Genomic DNA, 26,883 nt, shown 5'->3' on the forward strand with positions numbered 1-26,883 from the left:
ATTCCAAATGTAGTGTGTCATTCAAGATAGGGAGGGGTGAGAGTGAGGCAGTGTAACAACATACAATACATTCTCAGACAAGTCAGGCTGTATTAAGATGCAAACCTCCCTCTACAGCCACCAGATAAATAAGTGAGTGACTCCACCCATCCCAGCAGCTCCTTGTTCTACCACTCATGCTGACGCGGTATCAACCAGCCCGCACACAGTTAACCTTGACCAACTGGTTTGGCCTGCGTCTGTATCCCAAATGGGACCCATTCCCTTAGAGCTCTGGTAAAAATGAGAGCACTACAATCCAATGACGCCAATGACGCCAGTTGAATGTATAAGAAGGTAGAGCATAAATAGCCATTACCTAAAAATAGCTACCTTGTACCGGATTCCTGTGTAATGTAGAAAAACAAACTTTTATTTATATTTGGTATGTACACATTACACAGTCTTGAAGGAGGCATTTATATTATTTACCAGTGGAGCCTCCTGAGGGGAGGACGACTCATAATAAATGGCTGGAATGGAATGGTGTCAAGCACATGGTTTTCATGTGTTTGATACCATTCCAGACATTATGAGCTGCTCTCCCCTCAGCAGCCTCCACAGTTATTTACACACAATAGATGTAGAACAAAAAAAGGACAGGTTCTACTGAATGTACAGGTAAATATGTTAAAAACACTTCAGCTAATAAACAGATGAGTCATTTTTACAAAGGGACACTTACTATACATTTCCTAGAAATAACATATTTCACCTAAATGTGATGGCGCCTTTGACACAAATGGCCGGGAATTCATCATATACATAGAAAAAGTGAGAATAAGCAGTTTGAGGAGAAAAGGAAACAAGTCTCTGTTTAAATCCCATTGTTTAGCCCTTTTCATTGACCTTGCTTGATGAGGATATCTGACATGTCGTCCACCTTCACGAGCTCCAAATTCTTTTGAAAGAAAACAGACAATGAATGACAAGAAAACTTGAGTGGCGTGGTTAACTCTTCATTCACACTCAACTACCAAGTGGAAACAGTCTTGATACTGACGACTATCTGAAAGATTCATAGAGTTTATATTTAACACAGACAAAATAAATTGTGCAGATTAAAAGGGTTTGTGAACCCACTCAATTAATACAATTAATAAAAGCTCTAAATGTATTGAGTTAATAATGTAGATATTTATTTTATTTGACCTTTATTTAACTAGGCAAGATCAGTTCAGAACAAATTCTTATTTTCAATGACGGCCTAGGAATAGTGGGTTAACTGCCTGTTCCGGGGCAGAACGACAGATTTGTACCTTGTCAGCTCGGGGGGTTTGAACTTGTAACCTTCCGGTTACTAGTCCAACGCTCTAACCACTAGGCTACCCTGCCACCCCATATGTACTACCACTACATGCCAACATAATAGCCATGTCAAGAACTAACTTATTTTAGTAATGACATGGTGCAATAGGTCAGAGAAGAAGCTACTACTCACCTTCTCATTGGCCAAGTGCAGCAGGGCGACGAACACCAGGGGCACAGACAGGTTCTGAGCCATGTTGGGGGGCAGGCTGAAGTGACAGGAGAACAAGACATGGCTTTTATTACATTATTTATCAGCACGTATGTCCCATCCACATCCCTTATAGCAAATGAATGTTCGGACCATCACCATCCAAAGTCCCTCAGTTGGCAGTAATGTCTAAATAAATGATGCATGTCTATCTCGCTACTAGTTTAATGAAAAGAAGAACAAGCAAAACAACTAGAATTCTCTTCAATGGCAGCTGAGAAAACACTATAGCCATTTAAGAATGGGCCCAGTGGCGATACTAAGGCTTGGTACCTTTGAAGCAGGGTCTTTGTGGTCTGACTGAAGACTTTCTCCCCAGACACCTCTGAAGTCTCAGCATTCTCCACCTCCTGCTGAGAACAAAACACAACACTGTCAACCACAAGGATGCAGTCCTGGGTTCAAATACTATTTGAAATAATTTAAAATTGAATTTGTGGTAAATTAAGCTTGGCTGTTGGAATGGAACCAATCGAAAAGTGCAAACCTTGCAGACCTGGGACTCCTGGCAGACCTAAGCAAACACTCAAAGTATTTGAAAGATACTATTTGAACCCAGGGAAGATTCTCAATGGCGAAAGGTGCATAAAGATGGAGGAATTCAGATTAAGTTATTGTTTTAGCAATACCCACAGTTTTTAAAAACTACGGCACACGACATGGTTCAATGTGCCAATAAATCTGCACAATCTACTTTTTCGCTTTTTGGTCTTGGATCAAGAATCGGGATCAAGTTTACTGTGCTAATGCAGATACAACACAAGAGTAAATGGGGAGCACTGTATAACACAGTGAAATTAGGCATTTGTAGTAAGTACAGTGGGGCACAAAAGTATTTAGTCAGCCACCAATTGTGCAAGTTTTCCCACTTAAAAAGAAGAGGCCTGTACATTTTCATCATAGGTACACTTCAACTAGGACAGACAAAATTAGAAAAAAAATCCAGCAAATCACATTGTAGGATTTTTTATGAATTTATTTGCAAATTATGGTGGAAAATAAGTATTTGGTCAATAACAAAAGTTTATGTCAATACTTTGTTATATACCCTTTTTTGGCAATGACAGAGGTCAAACGTTTTCTGTAAGTCTTCACAAGGTTTTCACACACTGTTGCTGGTATTTTGGCCCATTCCTCCATGCAGATCTCCTCTAGAGCAGTGATGTTTTGGGGCTGTTGCTGAGCAACACGGACTTTCAACTCCCTCCAAAGATTTCCTATGGGGTTGAGATCTGGAGACTGGCTCCGCCACTCCAGGACCTTGAAATGCTTCTTATGAAGCCACTCCTTCATTGCCTGGGCGGTGTGTTTGGGATCATTGTCATGCTGAAAGACGCAGCCACGTTTCTTCTTCAATGCCCTTGCTGATGGAAGGAGATTTTCACTCAAAATCTGACGATACATGGCCCCATTCATTCTTTCCTTTACACGGATCAGTCGTCCTGGTCCCTTTGCAGAAAAACAGCCCCAAAGCATGATGTTTCCACCCCCATGCTTCACAGTAGGTATGGTGTTCTTTGGATGCAACTCAGCATTCTTTGTCCTCCAAACACAACGAGTTGAGTTTTTACCAAAAAGTTATATTTTGGTTTCATCTGACCATATGACATTCTCCCAATCTTCTTCTGGATCATCCAAATGCTCTCTAGCAAACTTCAGACAGGCCTGGACATGTACTGGCTTAAGCAGGGGGACACGTCTGGCACTGCAGGATTTGAGTCCCTGCGGCGTAGTGAGTTACTGATGGTAGAGGCAACGAGTGGAGGACAGAGGAGCCTCTTAAAGAAGAAGTTACAGGTCTGAGTGCCAGAAATCTTGCTTGTTTGTAGGTGACCAAATACTTATTTTCCATCATAATTTGCAAATAAATTCATTAAAAATCCTACAATGTGATTTTCTGGATTTTTTCCCTCATTTTGTCTATCATAGTTGAAGTGTACCTATGATGAAAATTACAGGCCTCTCATCTTTTGAAGTGGGAGAACTTGCACAATTGGTGGCTGACTAAATACTTTTTTGCCCCACTGTACATGGGGGTCGCCATCTTTATGCATGTCAGCTATTGGGCAAGTCTGTCCACTCCTCCATGACCTGGAAACTCCATGGTCAAGGAGTGTGTCAAATTGTTAGTAGGCGAACAGAGGAGTGCTTACCTCCTTGATTAACTACTTCAGCAGAGGATGCACAAGAGTATCCTTTCAGCTTCTATCACGGAAGTGTTTTAAAATCTGCCACACCCCCATTGAATCAGCTGTTTTCTCATATGAGAAAAGCATGCACACATTTAAAAACTATATGCTACTCATCCTTTTATCTATAAAATGTCTTTCACATCTAGCCACATTTGATTTTATCAACACATTTATTTTGGCATTCCACCCCTGTATACGCAATTTGTCCGATGAAAAGTGATTGGAGCAGTCTCACTTCATACTAGAACATTTGTTTCTTCTCCTTGACTACCTTTGACCTTTTTCAAGAGCAGGTGAGGAGAGGACAGAAGTGATAGGAGTCGAGCAAAACCTATTGATATTCTACCCAGGTCTGCAAGGAAGAGGCACGGAGAAAAAAAAAACATATTAGCCAACCATAGAAGTCAGTCAATGAGACCTCGGAGGGGAAAGAGAGGCATGAAAACACTTTAAAATTGACCGTGGCTGATTTTTCCAGACTGTCAGTCAGAAGATTCCACATGATGTTCTTGAGCCTCTTCATGTCCATCTTCTTGGCTGTTTTGGCATAGTTTAGCTCAATCTTGTTCACCTGAAATGAAAGGCAAAGCTGGGCTTTAACAACATTTCAAACATGATGCTGCCATTTCAGAGCATTTATACCCTGAAGGCGGCACTGGGTCCCAGTGTCGGTGCAGGCCAGGGCAGAAGTTGGCTGTGTCGTTGGCGTTGTTGCAGTCTTTAATCCTTTCGACACAAATTTTAGAGCATGACACTTGCTGAACACTGGCTCCCCATAACCATTCCCCTTCCCACCCGGTGTGGTTCTGGCACCAGGTTGTCCTCCCCATAGGTGGACACGTCGTCATGGTCTTGTGAGGAGGCGAGGTTACTGTCTGCGGAAGGCTGGGTGTCATCTGCACCTCTACTGAAACCATCACCATCATCACTGTCCCCACCCTATAGAGAGAGGAAGAGAAAGAGATTAGCCAAATAATGACAAAACCAGCTTCTAACAAAATAGGGCTGAAGCTATAGAATTAGTGGGGGTAATGATACACTGGCAAGTTCGATATCTCTGTAGTGGCCTTATTGACACATAATGGAAACTGTATAAGACTGACACAGGAGTTACAATACAGACCTGCAGGCCAGGGCAGAAGTTGCTGTGTCATTGGCGTTGTTGTAGTCGTAGTCTCCGATGCCTTCCAGCTCTCCAGACAACCTCTTCTGGCCCTCTTTACACAACTGACATGGAGCACACACACGTTTACTGACATGGAGCACACACACACGTTTACTGACATGGAGCACACACACAAGATAACTGTCATGGAGCACACACACGTTAACTGTCATGGAGCACACACACACGATAACTGTCATGGAGCACACACACACGATAACTGTCATGGAGCACACACACACGATAACTGTCATGGAGCACACACACACACGATAACTGTCATGGAGCACACACACACGATAACTGTCATGGAGCACACACACACACGATAACTGTCATGGAGCACACACACACACACACACACACACACACACACACACACACACACACACACACACACACACACACACACACACACACACACACACACACACACACACACACACACACACACACACACACACACACGTTTACTGACATGGAGCACACACACGATAACTGACATGGCGCACACACACACGATAACTGACACGGCGCACACACACGTCAGTGGCATCACAATCTTCACTTTATCAGTTGCACCAGCATATCAGTTCCATTCAGCTACGGTTATGAAGCCTGACTGTATCTGGTGGCGGCTGCACATTGTTTTAGCACACCACTGTCCCCTGGTATCACCATGGAGACGCAGGACAGGGTCAACTAGTGTGTGTTACATTCATGTCACCCAAAATGTGTTTATTCCATGCTGGTTGTTGTGTACAGAAGGTCTTACTGTGCTGGCAGGTTTGAGGCTGAGTTGGGACAGGGTCTTAAGGGGGAACTGGAAGTCTGCAGCTAGAGTGGTTTTCTTGTTGCTGGTACTGAGGGCGGACTTGATGATAGTGGTAGCAGCCTGGGAGAACACATTAAGCAGAGGTGAGAGAAAGGTTTGAATCAATGTATGAGTGGTGAGGAAACTCCTATAGCCACTAAAACCACATTTCCTCAGGTGCAGAAACTGTCTTATACATAGGCAGGGATTGTCAAGACACTTGACACCTGTATTAGGGATCAAAAGTGATTTACAGAAGTGACTAATACAGTAATTGACAACGGCTCAGAAAACAGGCACTTTAACTTTAGAATGTGACTGCCTACTAGTGATTATAAAATCAAATTTAGTCACATGCACCGAATACAACCTTACAGTGAAATGCTTAAGAGCCCCTAACCAACAATGCAGGAAAACAAATAATTGAGTAAGAATAAGAAATAAAAGTAACAAGTAATTAAAGAGCAGCAGTAAATTAACAATTGCGAGACTATACATGGGGGTACCGGTACAGTCAATGTGCACCGGTTAGTTGAAGTAATATGTACATGTAGGAGTTATTAAAGTGACTATACATGCGGTTTAAAGGAGGGGGGGGGGGCAATGCAAATAGTCTGGGAAGCCATATGATTAGATGTTCATGAGTCTTATGGCTTGGGTTTTTTATTTCACCTTTATTTAACCAGGCTAGTTGAGAACAAGTTCTCATTTACAACTGCGACCTGGCCAAGATAAAGCAAAGCAGTGTGACAGAGTTACATGTGGAATAAACAAATATACAATCAATAACACAATAGAGAACAAGTCTACATACATTGTGTGCAAATGAGGTAAGATAAGGGAGGTTGGCAATAAATAGGCCATAATGGCAAAATCATTACAATTTCACAATTAAACACTGAAGTGATAGATGTGCAAAAGATGAATGTGCAAGTAGAGATACTGGGGTGCAAAGGAGTAAAAAATAAATAACAGTATGGGGATAAGGTAGTTGGATGGGCTATCTACAGATTGGCTATGTACAGGTGCAGTGATCTGTAAGCTGCTCTGACAGCTGGTGCATAAAGTTAGTGAGGGAGAAATAAGTCTCCGGCTTCAGTGATTTTTCAAATCCTTCCAGTCATTTGCAGCAGAGAACTGGAAGGAAAGGTGGCCAAAGGCGGAATTGGCTTTGGGGGTGACCAGTGAGATATACCTGCTGAAGCGAGTGCTATGGGTGGGTGCTGCAATGGTGACCAGTGAGCTGAGATAAGGCAGGGCTTTACCTAGCAATGACCTATAGATGACCTGGAGCCAGTGGGTTTGGCAACAAATGTGAAACGAGGGCCAGCCAACGAGAACATACAGGTCGCAGTGGTGGGTAGTATATGGGGCTTTGGTGACAAAACGGATGGCACTGTGATCGACTGCATCAAATTTATTGAGTAGGGTATTGGAGGCTATTTTGTAAATGACATCGCCGAAGTCGAGGATCAGAAGGATGGTCAGTTTTACGAGGGTATGTTTGGCAACATGAGTGAAGGATGTTTTTTTGCGAAATAAACAGATTCTAAATTTAATTTTGGATTGGAGATGGTTAATGTGAGTCTGGAAGGAGAGTTTATCATCTAACCAGACACCTAGGTATTTGTAGTTGTCCACATAGTCAGAACCATCCAGAGTAGTGATGCTGGACGGGCGGGCAGGTGCGGGCGGCGATCGGTTGAAGAGCATGCATTTAGTTTTACTTGCATTTAAGAGCAGTTGTAGGCCACAGAAGGAGAGATGTATGGCATTGAAGCTCGTCTGTAGGTTAGTTAACAGTGTCCAAAAGAGGGGGCAGAAGTATATAGAATGCTGTCGTCTGCGTAGAGATGGATCAGAGAATCCCCAGCAGCAAGAGCGACATCATTGATGTATACAGAGAAAAGAGTCGGCCCGGGTAGAAGCTGTTTAGAAGCCTCTTGGAACTAGACTTGGCGCTCCTGTGTGATAGTAGAGAGAACAGTCTAACTAGGGTGGCTGGAGTCTGACAATTTTTAGGGCCTTCCTTTGACACTGCCTGGTGTAGAGGTCCTGGATGGCAGGAAGCTTGGCACCAGTGATGTACTGGGCCGTACACACTAAATTCTGTAGTGCCTTACGGTCGGAGGCCGAGCAGTTGCCATACCAGGTAGTGATGCAACCAGTCAGGATGCTCTCGATGGTGCAGCTGTAGAACCTTTTGAGGATCTGAGGACCCATGCCAAATCTTTTCAGTCTCCTGAGGGGGAACAGGTTTTGTCGTGCCCTCTTCACGACTGTTTTGGTGTACTTGGACCAGGGCTAGGCGAGATGATGATAAATATCGTGTGACGATAGAAAATTGTCTATCGTTTCATATTATGCTCTCGTTTATTTCGTTGTGTCACAAATCACACTCTTTATATTTGGACATTTGCAACACAAGCAAAACATGGAGGAGAGTGAACGTGATACAGAGCACGGAGACCGTACCTAAAAGAGAGGCTACTTCAGTCGCAAGGGCGTGGTTTGGGTATGTAAAGTCTGACACACACCAGAAAAACACCCTCTGCCAAATATGCCACAGTCCGGTCCCAACAACAGGCTCAAACACCACTAACCTCTATGTAGTACAATTTGATGGAAGGAGGTAACAGCTGCCGTAATAACTTACATTTGCAAAGACATGGCCCTAATTTACACTGTCGAGAAACAGGGGTTTGGTGAGTTGGTGCCAACACTCGACTCAAGATACCAAATACCTTTTATTTGTTGAGTATAATTCAAAATGTAATAAGAAATAGGCCTTTACATGTGGTCACTTTATATAAACTATTTATTCATTGAATTTACAGAATGTCTATCGTGATATGTATCGATATGAGATTTTGGCCATATCGCCCATCCCTAACTTGGACCATGTAAGTTTGCTGGTGATGTGGACAGCAAGGAACTTGAAGCTACAGTCTCGTTGATGAGAATGGGGGTGTGCTCGGTCCTCTTCTTCCTATAGTCCACAATCATCTCCTTTGTCTTGATCACGTTGAGGGAGAGGTTTTTGTCCTGGCACCACCCGGCCAGGTCTCTGCCCGTCAGGAAGTCCAGGATCCAGTTGCAGAGGGAGGTGTTTTGTCCCAGGGTCGTTAGCTTATTGATGAGCTTTGAGGGCACTATGGTGTTGAACGCTGAGCTGTAGTCAATGAATAGCATTCTCACATAGGTGTTCCTTTTGTCCAGGTGGGAAAGGGCAGTGTGGAGTGCAATAGAGATTGCATCATCTGTGGATCTGTTAGGGTGGTATGCAAATTGGAGTGGGCCTAGGGTTTCTGGGATAATGGTGTTGATGTGAGCCATGACCAGCCTTTCAAAGCACTTCATGGCTACAGACCTGAGTGGCGGCAGGGTAGCCTAGTGGTTAGAGCATTGGACTAGTAACCGAAAGGTTGCAAGTTCAAATCCCCGAGCTGACAAGGTACAAAATCTGTCGTTCTGCCACTGAACAGGCAGTTAACCCACTAGGCCGTGATAGAGGAAAATATAGTTTAGATGATCAATTATGTATACATTAATGATTAGAACCATTCATGCTAATACTATTATGTTATGATTTGAAAAGTATGGGTTCTTAATTGTACTGTTACTGAAAATGTAAGCAGAAATGAATTGTGTCTGTGTCTCCTGGGAAAGTTTTAAGGAGGGATAAGATGGTTTTTCAAACAGATAAGAATGTTTTGGTTGGATTCCATTAGAAGAGAGAAGTATATCCTTTATGTAGTTTATAGTTTATGAGGGGAGTGAAACTATCTCCAGGACCGAATACTACGCCATTGTAAGGCTGGGAGAGGGGGTGTAACTGATGACGTCATTTTATTTCTTCTTTAGATTTAAAATGTAATGTTCTTTGTATTTTGGGTCAGTACTCATCAAGAATAAATGCTGAACTTGTTTTTAAGACTGGTCTCTTGCTAATTCATGCAAATGATAAACTTACAACTTATCATGAATTAGAAATGAGTGCGAATTGAATTGATTTTGGCAATAAAACATAAAGGGATTAAGAATTCCTCTATCAGCCGTCATTGAAAATAAGAATTTGTTCTTAACTGACTTGCCTAGTAAAATAAAGGTAAAATAAATAAAATAAAAAGCGCTACGGGTCGGTAGTCATTTAGGCAGGTTACCTTATGGTTCTTGAGCACAGGGACTATGGTGGTCTGCTTAAAACATGTTGGTATTACAGACTCGGACAGGAGGAGGTTGAAAATGTCAGTTAAGACACTTGCCAGTTGGTCAGCGTATGCTCGCAGTGCATGTCCTGGTAATCAGTCTGTGAATGTTGATCTTAAGGATCCACCCCGTTTTTTCAATTTTCACCTAAAAAGACATAACTGCCTGTAGCTCAGGCCCTGAAGCAAGGATATACATATTCTTGGTACCATTTGAAAGGAAACACTTTGAAGTTTGTGGAAATGTGAAAGGAATGTAGGAGAATAACACACTAGATTTGGTAAAAGATAATACAAAGAAAAAAACAAGTGTTCTTTTGTACCATCATCTTTGAAATCCATAATGTATTATTCCAGCCTAGGTGCAATTTAGATATTGGCCACTAGATGGTAGCAATGTAGGTGCAACATTTTAGACGGATCCAATGAACCATTGCATTTATGTTCAAAATGTTGTATCAAGACAGCTCAAATGTGCCTAATTTGTTTATTAATAATTTTTCATGTTCAAAATTGTGCACCTCTCCTCACTCTTTCACTGTAATAGCTACTGTAAATTGGACAGTGCAGTTATCTTAAATTCTTGTTAATCTTCCTGACTATCAGATATCTAAATTATGTTCTGGGAAGTGTTATTGTACTTAGAACCTCATGCTAATCGAATTAGCCTGTGTCAGCTCAACCATCCCGTGGAAGGGACACTGATCCTAAATAAGTTTTAAAAGGTCTTACTCACATCGGCTGCGGAGAGCATGATCACAGTCTTCCGGAACAGCTGGTGCTCTCATGCATGTTTCAGTGTTATTTGCCTCAAAGCGAGCATAGAAGTACTTTAGCTCATCTGGTAGGCTCGTGTCACTGGGCAGATCTCGGCTGTGTTTCTTTGTAGTCTGTAATGGTTTGCAAGTCCTGTCACATCCGACAAACATCAGAGCCTATGTAGTACAATTTGATTTTAGTCCTCCATTGATGCTTTGATGGTCCGTCGGCGGGCATAGCGCGATTTCTTATAAGCTTCCGGGTCAGAGTCATGCTCCTTGAAAGTGGCAGCTCTGGCCTTTAGCTCAGTGCGGATGTTGCCTGTAATCCATGGCTTCTGGTTGGGGTATGTACGTATGGTCACTGTGGGGACGACGTCGTCGATGCACTTATTGATGAAGCCAATGACTGATGTTGTGTACTCCCCAATGCCATCGGAGAAATCCCGGAACATATTCCAGTCTGTGCTAGTAAAACAATCCTGTAGCTTATCATTTGTTTCATCTGACCACTTTTTTATTGATCTTGTCACAGGTGCTTCCTGCTTTATTTTTCCTTGTAAGCAGGAATCAGGAGGATAGAATTATGGTCAGATTTGCAAAATGGAGGACACGCTTTGTATGTGGAGTAAAAGGTGGTCCAGAGTTTTTTTCCCTCTGGTTGCACATTTAACATGCTGATAGAAATTTGGTAAAACTGATTTAAGTTTCCCTGCATTAAAGTCCCCGGCTACTAAGTGCACCGCCTCTGGGTGAGTGTTTTCCTGTTTGCTTATGGCGGAATACAGCACATTCAGTGATGTCTTAGTGCCAGCATCAGTCTGCGGTGGGATGTAGACAGCTACGAAAAATACAGCTGAAAAGTCTCTAGGTAAATAGAGTATCTCATGATAAGCTGTAGACCACACTACCTCAGGTGAGCAAAACCTTGAGAATTCCTTAGATATTATTTACAAAAATACTCAGCCGCCCCTTGTCTTACCAGACACCCATGTTCTGTCCTGCCGATACAGTGTATAACCAGCCAGCTGTATGTTGATGTCATCGTTCAGTTTTGAATGACCTGTTGGGAGTTTAATCTTCCTCATAGTTCATCGATTTTATTTTCCAAAGATTGCACGTTTGCTAGCAGAATGGAAGGAAGTTGGGGTTTAGTCGATCACCTACAAATTCTCAGAAGGCAGCCCGCTCTCAAGCCCCTTCTTTGCCTTCTCTTCACGCAAATGACAGGGATCTGGGCCTGTTTCCGGGGAAACTGTATATATCATTCAATTTAGGCTTGTCGGGACTAGTTAAAAGAAAAAAAAGGATTCTGCCAGTCAGTGTTGAGTAATCGCAGTTCTGATGCCCAGAAGTTATTTTCGTTCATAAGAGACGGTAACAGCAACATTATGTACAAAATAGAGTTACAAACAAAGCAAAGAAACAAACAAAAAACACAATTGGTTTGGAATACGTAAAACGTCATCCTTGTTCTCCGGCGTCATCTTATTTCCAGTTAATGCTCTTGGGTGCAGCTCAAACAATAATCAGAGAACTGGGGGGGGTTACCAAGGGCTTACTCTAGTGGTGCAGAAGTAGGTTTCAATGTTGACATGGTCGTTAAAGTCAATTTCAAAGGCATTCTTAGACTTCCTCTTGCGACCCTCCTTCTCAGGCATGTTGTCCTCTACACACACACACACACACACACGAGCGAGACAGAGGAATGAACAGGTGATATTTAGTGGCCAATGCTGTTAAGGAATTCTCCCAAACGCAGATAAACTACATATACAACATTACTTTGTCCGTACAACCACCACTCACTCTTGTGCAGAGGTTTGAAGCGCCAGTAGCCAGAACCTGCCCAGGTAGCCATGGTCCTAGGGCTGAAGTAGGAGTACTCTCTGGGCTGGTTGGACAGCTGCAGACACATGGTGGCTATGTCCCCCCCCTCCAATGGGAATCACATCCCTGTGGACAGTCAACCACACCACAGAATGACATTAAAATACATGGCCAGCAGCATACCACCCTGCATCCCACTGCTGGCTTGCCTCTGAAGCGAAGGGTTGGTTCTGGTCGGTCCATAGATGTGAGACCAGATGCTGCTGTGGAAGTGGTGTTGGAGGGCCAGTAGGAGGCCCTCTTTCCTCTGATGAAAATACATAAAAGCCAATGCCCCTGTGCAGTGATTGGGGAAATTACCCTGTGTATGGTACCATGTTTCAGATGGGACATTAAAAGAGTGTCCTGACTGTGGTCACTAAAGATCCCATGGCATTTATTGTACGAGTAGGAGTATTAACCCCGGTGTCCTTGCTAAATTCCCAATCTGGCCCGCATACGATCATGGCCACCTAATTGTCTAATTGGCTCATCCATCTCCCCTGTAACTATTGCCCAAGATGGAAAAAAAACATCAGTTTCATTTTTAAACCTAGACTGGGAAAAATATGGATTTAATAAATACATCTTCAGTTAATCCAATTACTTTTGCTAGGATAAGTAACTCATTCTAAAGCCTGCCTGGACCTAAGATAAGGAGGTCATTAGTAGAGCTTTTTCTGTTGAGTCAAAGTGTTTCCCTTCATTCATCCAGACATCTAAACTGGATATTTAAAGGGTTTGGGTGTGTTACCGTCATAACAGTTTTGAAACACTCACGACATCATGGTACACACAACAAAACTAGAGACAGAACAAGGTCAATTAAAACTAGCGGACAGGTTTCCTTGTGGGATACCATTCCTCATGAAACATCTATGGGATCCTCTATGGCAAGTATTCCCAAACTGGGGTATCCATAATGCTGTCGGGTGTGTGTGTGTGTGTGTATACAAAATATAAATTGGCTGTTTGAAAATGTGAAGGTGTACACATTCATACACACGCACATAAAAATCTTCACATTTTCAAACAGCCAATTTATATTTTCGAAAGGGGCTATACATTTCGGTGAGGTTTTTCCCCCCTCGTTTAAGTAGCCTCATTTCACAGCCAAAAAAAATCAAATGAAACCATCTAGGGTTCAGCGAAATAACAATGTCAAATACAGGTAGCCTAGTCAGAAAATGTACATACAATCACATTAACCGTTGCTCTCCCATGGGTGAAACCGTCACTCTTGTGCAGATATTTAGAAACAAAACATGCCAATTTGAAAAATACACCACAGAAGTTTGAGCGAAAATTAACATGACTTTCGAGTAGTAAGATGTGTATAAAAGCAACAGATACCATTAAGAAGAAGGGGTTAGAAGAGTCTTATAAGGTGAGCTACCGAGTGGCTAGGACGGGCAAGCCTCATACTATTGTGGAGGACTACATTCTTCCTGCTGCAGTGGCTATGGCTGGGGCAATATTGGGGAAAAGGCAAATAAAACTATACAGACAATGCCTTCATCCAACAACACTGTTTCATGACAAATTAGTAACATGGATGGAGATGTTTTGAAACAATTACTGCTTCAGCATACAAGCCAGTGAATTCTAAGCGTTACATCTAGATGAGTCAACAGACATGGCCTGGCACAGCTTCTGGCATATATCTGTTACGTTGAAGGGGGGGGGGGGGTCAATTAAGGAAGACATCCTCTTCTGCAAACCAGGACAACAGGAGAGAATATTTTTAAAGTACTGGACAGCTTTGTGACATCAAATGGACTTGTGATCAAGATGTGTTGGCATCTGTACTGATGGTGCAAAAGCCATGACAGGGAGACATAGTGGAGTGGTAACACGCGTGCAAGCAGTTGCTCCCGATGTCACTTGGGTACACTGCAGCATCCACCGAGAGGCTCTTGCTGCCAAGGGAATGCCTGACAGCTTGAAAGAACTTTTGGACACAACAGTGAAAATGACTAACTTTGTTAAAGCAAGGCCCCTGAACTCTTGTGTATTTTCTGCATTATGCAATGATATGGGTAGCGACCATGTAACGCTTTTACAACATACAGAAGTGCGCTGGTTATCAAGGGGCAAAGTATTGACACGTTAAAAAAATAATAATTGAGAGACGAGCTTAAAGTTCTCTTTACTGACCATAATTTTCACTTGTCTGACCGCTTGCATGATGACCAGTTTCTCACACAACTGGCCTATCTGGGTGATGTTTTTTCTCATCTGAATGATCTGAATCTAGGATTACAGGGACTCTCTGCAACTATATTCAATGTACGGGACAAAATTGAGGCTATGATTAAGAAGATGGAGCTCTTCTCTGTCTGCATTAACAAGGACAACACACAGGTATTTCCATCATTGTATGATTTTTTTGTGTGCAAATGAACTCAAGCTTATGGACAATGTCAAATAGCGAAGCACCTGAGTGAGCTGGGTGCGCAATTACGCAGGTACTTTCCCGAAATGGACGACACAAACAACTGAATTTGTTATCCCTTTCATGCCCTGTCTCCAGTCCACTTACAGATATCTGAACAAGAGCCTCATCGAAATTGCAGCAAGCTGAAAATTGAATTTAATCAATTATAAGCCACTGGATATTTCTGGATTGGGAGAGTATCCTGAGAGTATCCTGTCTTGGCAAATCGTGCGGTTAAGACACCGATGCCTTTTGCAACCACTCACAGAGTGGATGCTCGGCCCTCACTAGCATGAAAAGTAAATACAGGCACAGACTGTGTGTGGAAAGTTATTTAAGAGTGAGACTCTCTCCAATTCAACATTGCAGAGTTATGTGCTTCCTTTCAAGCACAACCTTCATTAACCCGTGGTGAGTTATTCACCATTTTCGATGAACAAATATGTTTTTATATGCAAGATGGCTAAATAAAGAGCAAAATTATTGATTATTATTACACAATTATTTGTGCCCTGGTCCTATAAGAGCTCTTTGTCACTTCCCACGAGCCGGGTTGTGACCAAAACTCACACTCATTCTTATGTTTAATAAATGTATCGTATAGTGTGTGTGTGGTAGGCTTACAATGATGCCAAAAAACAACATTTGAGAATGTGCTGACCCTGATGCTACTGGAGGTTGAATGTTTGAAGGGGTACGGGACTATAAAGAGTTTGGGTACCACTGCTCTACAGGTATAAACAAGCAGAGTACCAACAAACACCCCCAGGTTGTTACCACCCTGTAACAAACACCCTCAGTACACTCACCTTCCTCTCCCCAGCCCTCCAGCCTTACAGCCATCCTTGTGTTCCTTGAAGCCCTCTCCACCATAATCCCCCTGACCCTCCTCGTCTCCATCAAAACTATCCCCAAAATCCTGACACTCCTCCTCATCCGGCTCCGCCTCAGCGTTCCGGTCAAACACGTGATCCCCCTGCTTCATCTTCTCCAGCATCTGGGTCATGGTCTGTAATAGAAGAACGATTTATATAGGGCTATATGACTACTGTATCAAAACAATACCTCCAATCTGTATAATTTCCAAACTAAAATAAAGATGTGTGCTTCCCAAATGACACCCTATTCCTTATACCGTGCACTATATTTGACCAGGGCCCATAGAGTCCTGGTCAAAAGTAGTGCACTATATAGGAAATAGGGTGCCATTTGGAATGGAAGCTGTGTATATTGCAAGTGTATGTTGCGCTCACCTGGTCAGGGTTCCAGCTGGTGAAAGAGAAGTCTGCCAGGGAGGGGCAGATGGAGCTCTTCTCCTGGGTCTGCTGGAGACCACCTGTCCAATCACACAATCATTTCATGAATGATACCATTAAATCGGAATATGTAGGCCAAGTGCCAATAATTTACAGCATTGTTTCTTAATCCTGGTTCTGGGTGGGTGCACATTTTAGTTTTGTCCTCGCACTACATACCCGATTCCACTAACAGACTCATCATCACACCTTAGATTAGTAAAATCAGGAGTGTAGTGCTAGGGCAAAACAAAAATGTGAACCGTTTTGGGTCCCCAGGACCAGGATTGAGAAACACTGCCTTACAGCATCACTCAACAATCAACACAACCAGGCTTTGAGAAAATCTAGAGATTCTATGCCAGACTACAGCAAAAACAGCCCAGGGGTCATATGTATTCATGTGTCTCAGAGTAGGAGCAGTGCTTTTTAATCTGGATTCTGCTGCAACAGGATCTGGCACTTCACCGTTTCGTTTCAGAACCTATTTGCCGGGATTCAGTAACTGTCGTGGCATGAAAAATTATTTTCACTGTTTTGATGTAAAAATGAAAGTTGACTCCACCAGATTTATTCTGCCCCCTAACATATGTGATGTGAAAACATGCCTGATATGCTAAGAATTGATTTGTGTGGGCCAGCCTGGGTTTTTGCACAACATTATTTAAAATTTTTTTTTTAAATTTTACCTTTATTTAACCAGGCAAGTCAGTTAAGAACATATTCTTATTTTCAATGACGGCCTGGGAACAGTGCGTTAACTGCCTGTTCAGGGGCAGAATGACAGATTTGTACCTTCCGGTTACTAGTCCAACGCTCTAACCACTAGGCTACGCTGCCGCCCCATTGTAGCCTATATAGACCAACGCACGTGGCCATTGCTGTGGTGAGAGAAAGAAACACGCCTGTATCTTGCACTACATTATTTATTTTCTTATAGAACCATAGCCACAAGAATTGTGCTGGAGGTGCCGCAGCACCCCTGATAAATGTCCATATATTTACCAAAGTTATGGAATCATTGCCGTCCGTTCAGAAATAAGGAGTAGGCCTATAATTTAGCCACAGAGGATCAATAACTTTTTTTGTTTGTTTAATAGCCTTGCTGTGGATTGTGTGTAGCCCAATCACAACTCAAGCCAAAAGACTGTGGAACAGTTCATCTAATGGCTATCCGGACAATTTACATGATTTATTAATCTTAATTGTTTTGCACCGGCTCTATGCACACTCTCTAGACTCTACCCACACGTTCACATGCATATTGATGCCACACACACACACACTCACTTTCACATACGCTGCTGCTACTCTGTTTATTATATATCCTGATTGCCTAGTCACTTTTACCTCTACCCACATGTACATACTGTATTACATCAACTACCTCGTACCCCTGCACATTGGCACGGTACCGGTACTCCTTGTACATAGCCCTTTTGTTCTTACCATTTTCTTTTTATTTAGAACATATATTTGTCTTTTTCAGTTTTGATTTGTTGGGAATGGGCTTTTAAGTAAGCATTTCACTGTAAAGTCTACACCTGTTGTATTCGGCGCATGTGACCAATAAAATGTGATTTGATGCCTACAGTCGGGAACCAGCAGTAAATCTGTAGGTGAACAGCATGCAGCCAAAAACAGGCCTTTAGCAATCATTTCAAATACAATCTCGGGAAAACACAGGTTGTAAAGCAAATGGATCCTGTTGAAAAGACTAATATGTCTACCAAGTTATCAACTTCCAAATGGACCTGTTGAGTGAACTTCATTGTTTTACAAAGTAAAACGAGAGAGATAAGCTTTTGGCACGAGCACATCAACCATCACTGGTGAGTGAGCTGCACATCATTGGGTGAGTCAGTGAAACTGGAAAGCTTTTTGAAGACTCATTTCCTTTTCATATTGTCATATTCATATTGTACAATACGTTTGTCTCCACACACCTAGGCCAAAGTTCATGATGGATTCAAGACAGGGCGTTTTGATTGATTCTTAGTTTGTCAGTGTCAAAGTATCCAGAAATTCCGATAACTTGTGGGGTATTAAAAAAGATTCTGCTAAAGTCTCGAGTCATCTAAAATGATATAGAATTGCATGAAATTAGTTTATGCAAGACCAAATTTTCCTCGGATCCCAGGCTACAAAACGGTCCCCCATGAGTGCAACTTCTACAAATCGCCTCTACTGCGCTATGCCAGTACGCAAAAGCGATAATGCATCAGATGCTTTATTATGAAGGTGAAAGCATTTTTTATACGCTCTGGTACCTCAGAGCCCCCCAGGTCACCCCTCTCTCAGGCACCTCCCAATTGACAAATTAAGCACCGAGTAGGAGTGCTGTTCTAGGATCAGAATCATATACATTGTGATCTAAATGGCAAAGCTGATCCTAAATCAGAACTTCTACTCTGGGGTACTTGCTACATATGTCCCGGGTCAAAAAGTGTGATGCTGACGTGACCTGTCAGTGTTACCTGTGAAGGGCAGCGAAGGGACGTGCTGCAGAGGAGACTGTGAGCAGGAGTGAGTGGAGTGCAGCAAGGTCATGTGGGAGGGGAAGAGCAGCTCACAGCTACTGTCTTCACTGAACAGCACCGACAGGAATATGCCTGCTGTGCTGCTCTCATCGAAGGACGACGCCATGCGCTGGAACATGGGGTCGACCTGGAGTTGGAGGGGTGGGATGATAACGAGGAGAATATTGGTGAGTTTACCATGTGTGAGCTTTGTAGGATCTATACTCTCAGTAAATATCATAATAAGTCCTCTGGCTTTATATTTATTATGGATCCCCATAAGCTGCTACCAATGCAGCAGCTACTCTTCCTGGGGTCTGGCAAAAGGCAGTTATACAATTTTAACAACATTACATTCATAACAGATTACACAAATCAAATTTCATTGGTCACATACACATGGTTAGCAGATGCGAGTGTAGCGAAATGCTTGTGCTTCTAGTTCCGACAGACTACTTGTTAGATATTCGTGCACTAACAATTAAACAACAACTACCTAACACACAAATCTAAAGGGATGGAATAAGAATATGTACATATAAATATATGGATGAGCGATGACCGAGCAGCATAGGCAAGAAGCAATAGATTGTATAAGATACAGTATATACACATGCGTTGACTTATGTAAGATAATGTAAACATTCAAGTGGCATTATTTAAAGTGACTAGTGATCCATTTGTTAAAGTGGCCAATGATTTGAGTCTGTAGGCAGCAGTCACTGTGTTACTGATGGCTGTTTAGCAGTCTGATGGCCTTGAGATAGAAGCTGTTTTTCAGTCTCTCAGTCCCAGCTTTGATGCACCTGTACTGACATCACCTTCTGGATGGTAGCGGGGTGAACAGGCAGTGGCTCGGGTTGTTGTTGTCCTTGATGATCTTTTAGGCCTTCCTGTGACATCGGGTGTTTTAGGTTCCCTGAAGGATATGTAGTTTGCCCCCGGTGATGCGTTGTGCAGACCGCACCACCCTCTAGAGAGCCTTGCAGTTAAGGGCGGTGCAGTTGCCGTACCAGGCGGGGATACAGCCCGAAAGGATGCTCTCAATTGCCCATCATTAAAAGTTTGCCAGTGTTTTATGTGACAAGCCAAATTTCTTCTGAGGTTGAAGATGCACTGTTGCGCCTTCTTCACCACACAGTGTGTGTGGGTGGACCATTTCAGTTAGTCTGTGATGTCTACACTAAGGAAATTAAAAACTTTCCACCTTCTCCACTGCTGTCCCGTCGATGTGGATAGAGAGGTGCTACCTCTGCCGTTTCCTGAAGTCCACGATCATCTCCTTTGCTTTGTTGACATTGAATGAGGTTGTTTTCCTGACACCACACTCAGAGTGCCCTTAACTCCTCCCTGTAGGCTGTCTCGTCGTTGTTGGTAATCAAGCCCACTACTGTTGTGTCGTCTGCAAACTTGATGATTGAGTTGGAGGCATGCATGGCCACGCAGGTAAGGTGGAGGTGATCCTTGACTAGTCTCTCAAAGCACTTCATGATGACAGAAGTGAGTGCTACGATAGTCATTTAGTTCAATTACCTTTGCCTTCCTGGGTACAGGAATAATGGTGGACATCTTGAAGCATGTGGGGACAGCAGACTGGGATAGGGAGCGATTGAATATGTCCGTGAGAACACTAGCCAGCTGGTCTGCGTATGCGGCTAGGGATGCTGTCTGGGCCAGCAGCCCTGCGAGGGTTTACACGTTAAAATGTCTTACGTCAGCCACGGAGAAAGAGAGGCCCTTGGTAGCGGGCCGCGTCGGTGGTACTGTATTATCCTCAAAGCGGGCAAAGAAGGTGTTTTGTTTGTCTGGAAGCAAGACGGTGTCTGTGACGTAGCTGGTTTTCTTTTTGTAGTCCGTAACTGCCTGTAGACCCTGCCACATACGTCTCGTGTCTGAGCTGTTGAATTGCGACTCCACTTTTTCCCTATAACAACATGTCGGTTGTTTGATTGCCTTGGAGGGAATAAATACACGGTTTATATTCAGCCATATTCCCAGTCATCTTTCAGACAGCAGCTCACAACACACCTAGTCTGTGCCCTCAGGCCCCCACTCCACTACCACATATCTAAAACACTAAATCCATGTGTATGTGTGTGTATAGTGCGTATGTTATTGTGTGTGTATGCATGTGTCTGTGCCTATGTTTGTGCTGCTTCACAGTCCCTGCTGTTCCATAAGGTGTATTTTTATCTCTTTTTTAAAATCTGATTCTACTGCTTGCATCAGTTACCTGATGTGGAATAGAGTTCCATGTAGCCATAGTCGGTTCAGGACTTGGACAGTGAAGAGACCTCTGGTGCCATGTCTTGTTGGGTATGCATGGGAGTCTGAGCTGTGTGCTAGTCATTTAAACAAACAGCTCGGTGCTTTCAACATGTCAATACCTCCCATAAATACAATTCGTGATCAAGTCAATCTCTCCTCCACTTTGAGCCAAGAGAGATTCATGTTTGCTCTCTGTTTACATCCAAGGGCCAACCATGCTGCCCTGTTCTGAGCCAATTGCAATTTTTTTTTTAACTCCCTCTCCGTGGCTCCTGACCACACGACTGAACAGTGCGACAAAACTATGGCCTGTAGGACCTGCCTTGTTGATAGCGCTGTTAAGGTAGAGCAGCTCTTTATTATGGACAGACTTCTCCCCATCTTAGCTACTGTTGTATCAATATGTGACAGTTTTACAATCCAGGGTTACTCCAAGCAGTTTAGTCACCTCAACGTGCTCATTTTCCAGTGGCATGTCGTTAGTAAAGATTCAAAAAAGTAAGGGGCCTAGACAGCTGCCTGTGGAATTCCTGATTCTACCTGGATTATGTTGGTGAGGCTCCTGTTGAAGAACACTCTCCATGTTCTGTTAGCCAGGTAACTGTTTATCCACAATATTTCATTGGGTGCAAAGCCATAACACATATGTTTTTCCAGTAGCAGACTATGATCAATAATGTCAAAAGCCCACTGAAGTCTAACAAAGCAGCCCCCACAATATTGATCATTAATTTCTCTCAGCCAATCATTTGTGTAAGTGGTGTGCTTGTTGAATGTCCTTTCCTATAAGCGTGCCGAAAGTCTGTTGTCAATTTGTTTACTGTAAAATAGCATTGTATCTGGTCAAACACAATTTTTTTCCAAAACTTTATTAAGGGTTGGTAAAGAGGCTGATTGGGTGGCTATTTGAGCCAGTCATTCCTCTATTCTTAGGTGGCGGAATTACTTTTGCTTCCCTCCAGGCCTGAGGGCATACACTTTCTAGTAATACAATAACAACAATTATTTCACCTGTTCCACACTCACTTTACAAAATTCAAAAGGCTTTCTGCACCAATTCCATTTATATTCAAAGTTTGGCTATGTGTCTCAAAAATGTCCAGGTGACTCCACATCAAACCTCACAGGCATAGCCTAGTCCTTTACCTCAGGCTATTCCTGGAGCAGGAAAACCCACACTTACATCACACTTCCTCTCCGACTCAGAGCTGTCGATGTTGCTCAGGTTCTGCTCCACAGTCTTTTTGGGAGGCCTCTTCTTCTTCTTCACCACCTGCTTGGCAGCCAGCTCTCCTGCAGCACCCTCCGCCATCTCTCCCCCATCTCCTGCTCCATGCGCATAGGAAAAGGTCAGAGCCTGATTATCTTTTATTGACAACAAGTATTATTATTATTTTTTACAACAGAGCAAGTCACAGTATGGCACCATAGAATAGTTTGCCATTTGGGACACACAGACAGTGTATGGATGTTATAGTTAAGAGGCTCTCACCTTCCCCAGGCTTGGTCTCAGCACCCAGTCCTCCCAGTACTCTGTAGGCATCAGCATGGACAGCATCCACTCGGACTGCGTAAATCTTGGTGCTGGCGTCCAAGGTACCCGCTGCCACCTTGGCAATGAGAGAGAAAAACACATAATCTCATACAGCCAACAGACGCTAGGCCCATGAAGTGAAATGACCAGTCTGTCATCAATATACTCCATTAGTTTGGAATAAGCCTATTAAAACAAACAACGTATATCTTAAGTGGTTGCACTACAAGCTTATTTCTTCATTAGTAGATTACACTTTAATCTCCTCAATAGTAGTGGAAATCTGAAGACAGTTTTGTGATGAGTAAATTTAAAGAGATATAAGAAACAGAAACTACAATAAAAGGAATAATTATTGTTTCAAACCATACCTTGAAATTTGTGAGCTCAGAATCCTTCTGTTTGAGGATGTCAGCCATGTAGTCAATCAGGTGGAGACCAAAGGCATTTTTGGTGGTAATTTTCTACAAAAATAGGACAAGGCTTTTTGAATCTGAGACGCCAGTTTCCAATAACCTGCATGGCTGGAGATACAGTGCCTTCAGAAATTATTCACACCCCTTGACTTTTCCCCACATTTCATTCTGTTATAGCCTGAATATAAAATGGATTAAAATTGAGATTGTGTGTCACTGGCATGCCTACAGACAATACCACACAATGTCAAAGTGTTTTTATTTTTGCAAATGAATAACAAAAATTACAGCTGAAATGTCTTGAGTCAATAAGTATTCAACCCCTTTGTTATGGCAAGCCCAATGATGTTCAGGAGTAAGAATTTGCTTAACCAGTCACATAATAAGTTGCATGGACTGTGTGCAATAGTGTTTAACATGATTTTTGAACGACTACCTCAATCTCTGTACCCCACACATACAGATAACTGTAAGGTCCTTCAACCAAGCAGTGGATTTCAACCACAAAGACCAGGGAGTTTTTCCAATGCCTTGCAAAGAAGGGCATTTATTGGTAGATGGGTAAAAAATTAAATAAAAAGCAGACATTGATTATCCCTTTGAGCATGGTGAAGTTATTAATTACACTTTGGATGGTGTATCAATACACCCAATCACTACAAAGATACATAAGTCCTTCCTAACTCAGTTCCCGAAGAGCAAGGAAACCACTCAGGGATTTCAACATGAGGCCAAAAGTGACATTAAAACAGTTAGAGTTAAATGGCTGTGATAGGACAAAACTGAGGATAGATCAACAACATTGTAGTTACTCCGCAAACACTAACCTAATTGACAAAGTGAATAGAAGGATGCCTGCACAGAATAATATTCCTAAACATGCATCCTGTTTGCAACAAGGTACAACTGCAAAATATTTGGCAAAGAAATTAACTTTATGTCCTGAATATAAAGTGTTTTGTTTGGGACACATTGAACTCAACATATCACTGAGTAGCACTCTTTTTTTTCAAGGCTGTATCATGTTATGGGTATGCTTGTCATTGGCAAGGACTATGGAGCTTTTTAGGATAAAAAGAAACAGAAGAACTAAGCACAGGCAAAATCATAAAGGAACAGAGCTGAAAAATAATAATGTGCAAATGTTGTACAATCCAGGTTTGCTAAATTCTTAGAGATTCTTCCAGAAAAAGACACAGCTAAAATTGCTTCCAAATGTGATTGTAACATGTACTGACACAGGGGTGTCATAAAAAAAAAAAAACATGTTTCCACTTTGTCATTATGAGAGTGTGTAAATGGGTGAGAAAAAAATGTATGTTATTTATTTTGAATTCAGGCTGTAACAAAATGTGGAATAAGTCAAGGGGTATTAATACCTTCTGAATCTGAAGGAAACGCATGACGCCATAAGCGATGACTCGGAGCGAGAACATATTCTGCCCCTCTTAGAAGAGTACCTTTTAATGGCAGTATATGCATGCAATGCACATGCTGCTTACATTTTCAGTGGAGAGCTTGATGCAGGTGGAGTAATGCTCTGAGATCTGTGCATTTGACAGTTTGGGCACAGCAGCAGGGGTCCCCTTGGTGCTGAACACAAACACAAGGATTGTCTCTTACAAAGGTCTAAATCAACAGAATACCTGTCAAGATGTAGTACTAAAGGAGATTACTGGCAGAGAGAGGGCTTGTCCTACCTATGAGAGGTAGATTCATTAAATGAGGAGTCAGCGGCAGCTTGCAGGCCAATGACCCGGGATCTGCGCCTCTGACACCGCTCTAGCTCATCATCGTTTCCCTCGAAAGATGCGAAGAGCGGGGTGCTGCTCGCGACAGGAGAGGCGCCCCTGTGCTTCAGGGACGGTGAGGCCCACTGACGCACTCGGGAAAGGGGTGAGGACGATGAGCTCATCGTGACTGCCAGTGGGGAGAGGGGGACACAGATGCACATTAAGTTCTTTATTCCTCTCTGCTTCCTTAAATTAAATTTATTAAAATGAGTTATACTGTCGGTAGCTAACAGTAACGTTAGCTGTTGGATATTTGATCATAGGAGCATAGCTATCTAACGTTACCAAAGCAAAGGCGGCTTGATTTTTTCAAAGCAATCCTAAATTAACACAACGTTTTTGTTATTGGCCACCTGTAAACAAAGTCATTTTAGTTGGCACTTGGGCTGGCAAAGCTAAACCTAGCTAGCCTAAATACAGGAAGGTATCATTTGATTGTTGGTAGCTGTGATGTTAACGTTACCTAGTTAGCCAACTTTTTAGCTAGCTAAAAACACAACTGGATTAGATAACTTGCTACTCTAGTTAACTATATCTGATATCAATAAACTAGTTAAGTTAGCTAAAGTTGGTGAAGGTTGGGTGGGTATGATTTGTGTAACGTTCCAACAGGAATCCGTTCCAAAAACTTCGTAAATAACAAGGATGCCAACAACAAACGCCCACCCAACCTTCACTAACTTTATCTAACTTAACTAGTTTATTGATATCAATATCTTTCTTTCTCTCTCTCGGCGGACCTGAGCCCTAGGACCATGCCTCGGGACTACCTGGCATGATGACTTCTTGCTGTCCCCAGTCCACCTGGCCGTGCTGCTGCTCCAGTTTCAACTGTTCTGCCTGTGATTATTATTATTTGACCATGCTGGTCATTTATGAACATGTGAACATCTTGGTCATGTTCTGTTATAATCTCCACCCGGCAAACCCAGAAGAGGACTGGCCACCTCTCATAGCCTGGTTCCTCTCTAGGTTTCTTCCTAGGTTTTGGCCTTTCTAGGGAGTTTTTCCTAGCCACCGTGCTTCTACACCTGCATTGCTTGCTATTTGGGGTTTTAGGCTGGGTTTCTGTACAGCACTTTGAGATATCAGCTGATGTATGAAGGGCTATATCAATTAATTTGATTTGAATTAAAGGTTAACTAAAATGTGCTAATTTGTCATCCCCAGATTTTGTTTATGCTAGCTAACGAGTATGAAAACAAAAGCTGTAAATAGATTGAATTCGTACATTACCTCGATTATTTCCAAAGCTTTTGGAACAGTGAACTGTTTCTTTATATATAGCTACATTCAAATGAAAACAAAGCGTATTTTGCTTTGTATGAATGCACTTTTGTTCCTGATCAGATTTGAAATTGTGCGCTGAAGGGTTTACGTAATGACAGTGGGCGTTAACATGTTGAATCGACACTCGACTCCGCCCCATTGAGGTAGCTCCGCCCATACCACATTTTGTGTTGAGACACCCGATTAGCCACCAATCACCCCATTAAAAGGTGGAAACATTTTCTCTGGTGTTTTATCTCCAGAGTGGGTGACCCACCTGCGGTGCAGAGTCCTCTCTCTAATTAAAACATTTGACCAAGTTGTGTCCCAAATGGCACCAAATTCCAGAGCATATTCATCCTTTAAACAGAAGAGATAAGGTCTTTCAAAATAAAATTGTATTGGTCACATACACGTGATTAGCAGATGTTATTGCGGTGTAGCGAAATGCTTATGTGATTGTGACAAGTCTGTTTATATTTGGCTTGGCTAGCTAGCTATCTTGCTAATTGTGATTTGAATGATGCAGCAACACCAGATAAAGAGCATCTGCTTTTTGGCCCCCTTCCCCAGTTTCTCGAGGGAAGTGGACTGCGTTGAGGAGATGCAGAGGCTTGCTTCCGCTCTTCTGGACCGCTGCTGATGTGTACTACCGCTTTCTCTCTCCTCTCAATATAGTACCTTTCTCAACTGCTTATCATCCAAAGCTGTGCAAGACCATCGCCCAAGAACTGCCATATTCCTACATTTGTTAAATTGTTTTTTTGTTTATTTTATTTTTGAAGCGA

The 26,883-nt window shown here is 42.6% G+C and overlaps 1 protein-coding gene across 1 annotated transcript; it reads right to left on the minus strand.

The window, feature by feature from the left end:
- Positions 1 to 391: 391 nt before the first annotated feature.
- Positions 392 to 26,199, minus strand: LOC124034930 (condensin complex subunit 2-like). The gene is given in 19 exon segments (XM_046348323.1): positions 392 to 940; positions 1,481 to 1,556; positions 1,832 to 1,908; positions 4,211 to 4,321; positions 4,546 to 4,689; positions 4,874 to 4,896; positions 4,899 to 4,977; positions 5,691 to 5,810; positions 12,258 to 12,364; positions 12,505 to 12,641; positions 15,811 to 16,010; positions 16,255 to 16,337; positions 18,774 to 18,963; positions 22,267 to 22,409; positions 22,576 to 22,693; positions 22,989 to 23,081; positions 24,536 to 24,626; positions 24,734 to 24,953; positions 26,063 to 26,199. Coding segments are annotated over 18 exon segments (2,067 nt in total). The 5' UTR covers positions 24,949 to 24,953; positions 26,063 to 26,199; the 3' UTR covers positions 392 to 880.
- Between the last annotated feature and the right edge of the window lie 684 nt (positions 26,200 to 26,883).

Source organism: Oncorhynchus gorbuscha, linkage group LG05 (genome assembly GCF_021184085.1).
Source record: "Oncorhynchus gorbuscha isolate QuinsamMale2020 ecotype Even-year linkage group LG05, OgorEven_v1.0, whole genome shotgun sequence".
NCBI classification, from domain to species: domain Eukaryota; kingdom Metazoa; phylum Chordata; class Actinopteri; order Salmoniformes; family Salmonidae; genus Oncorhynchus; species Oncorhynchus gorbuscha.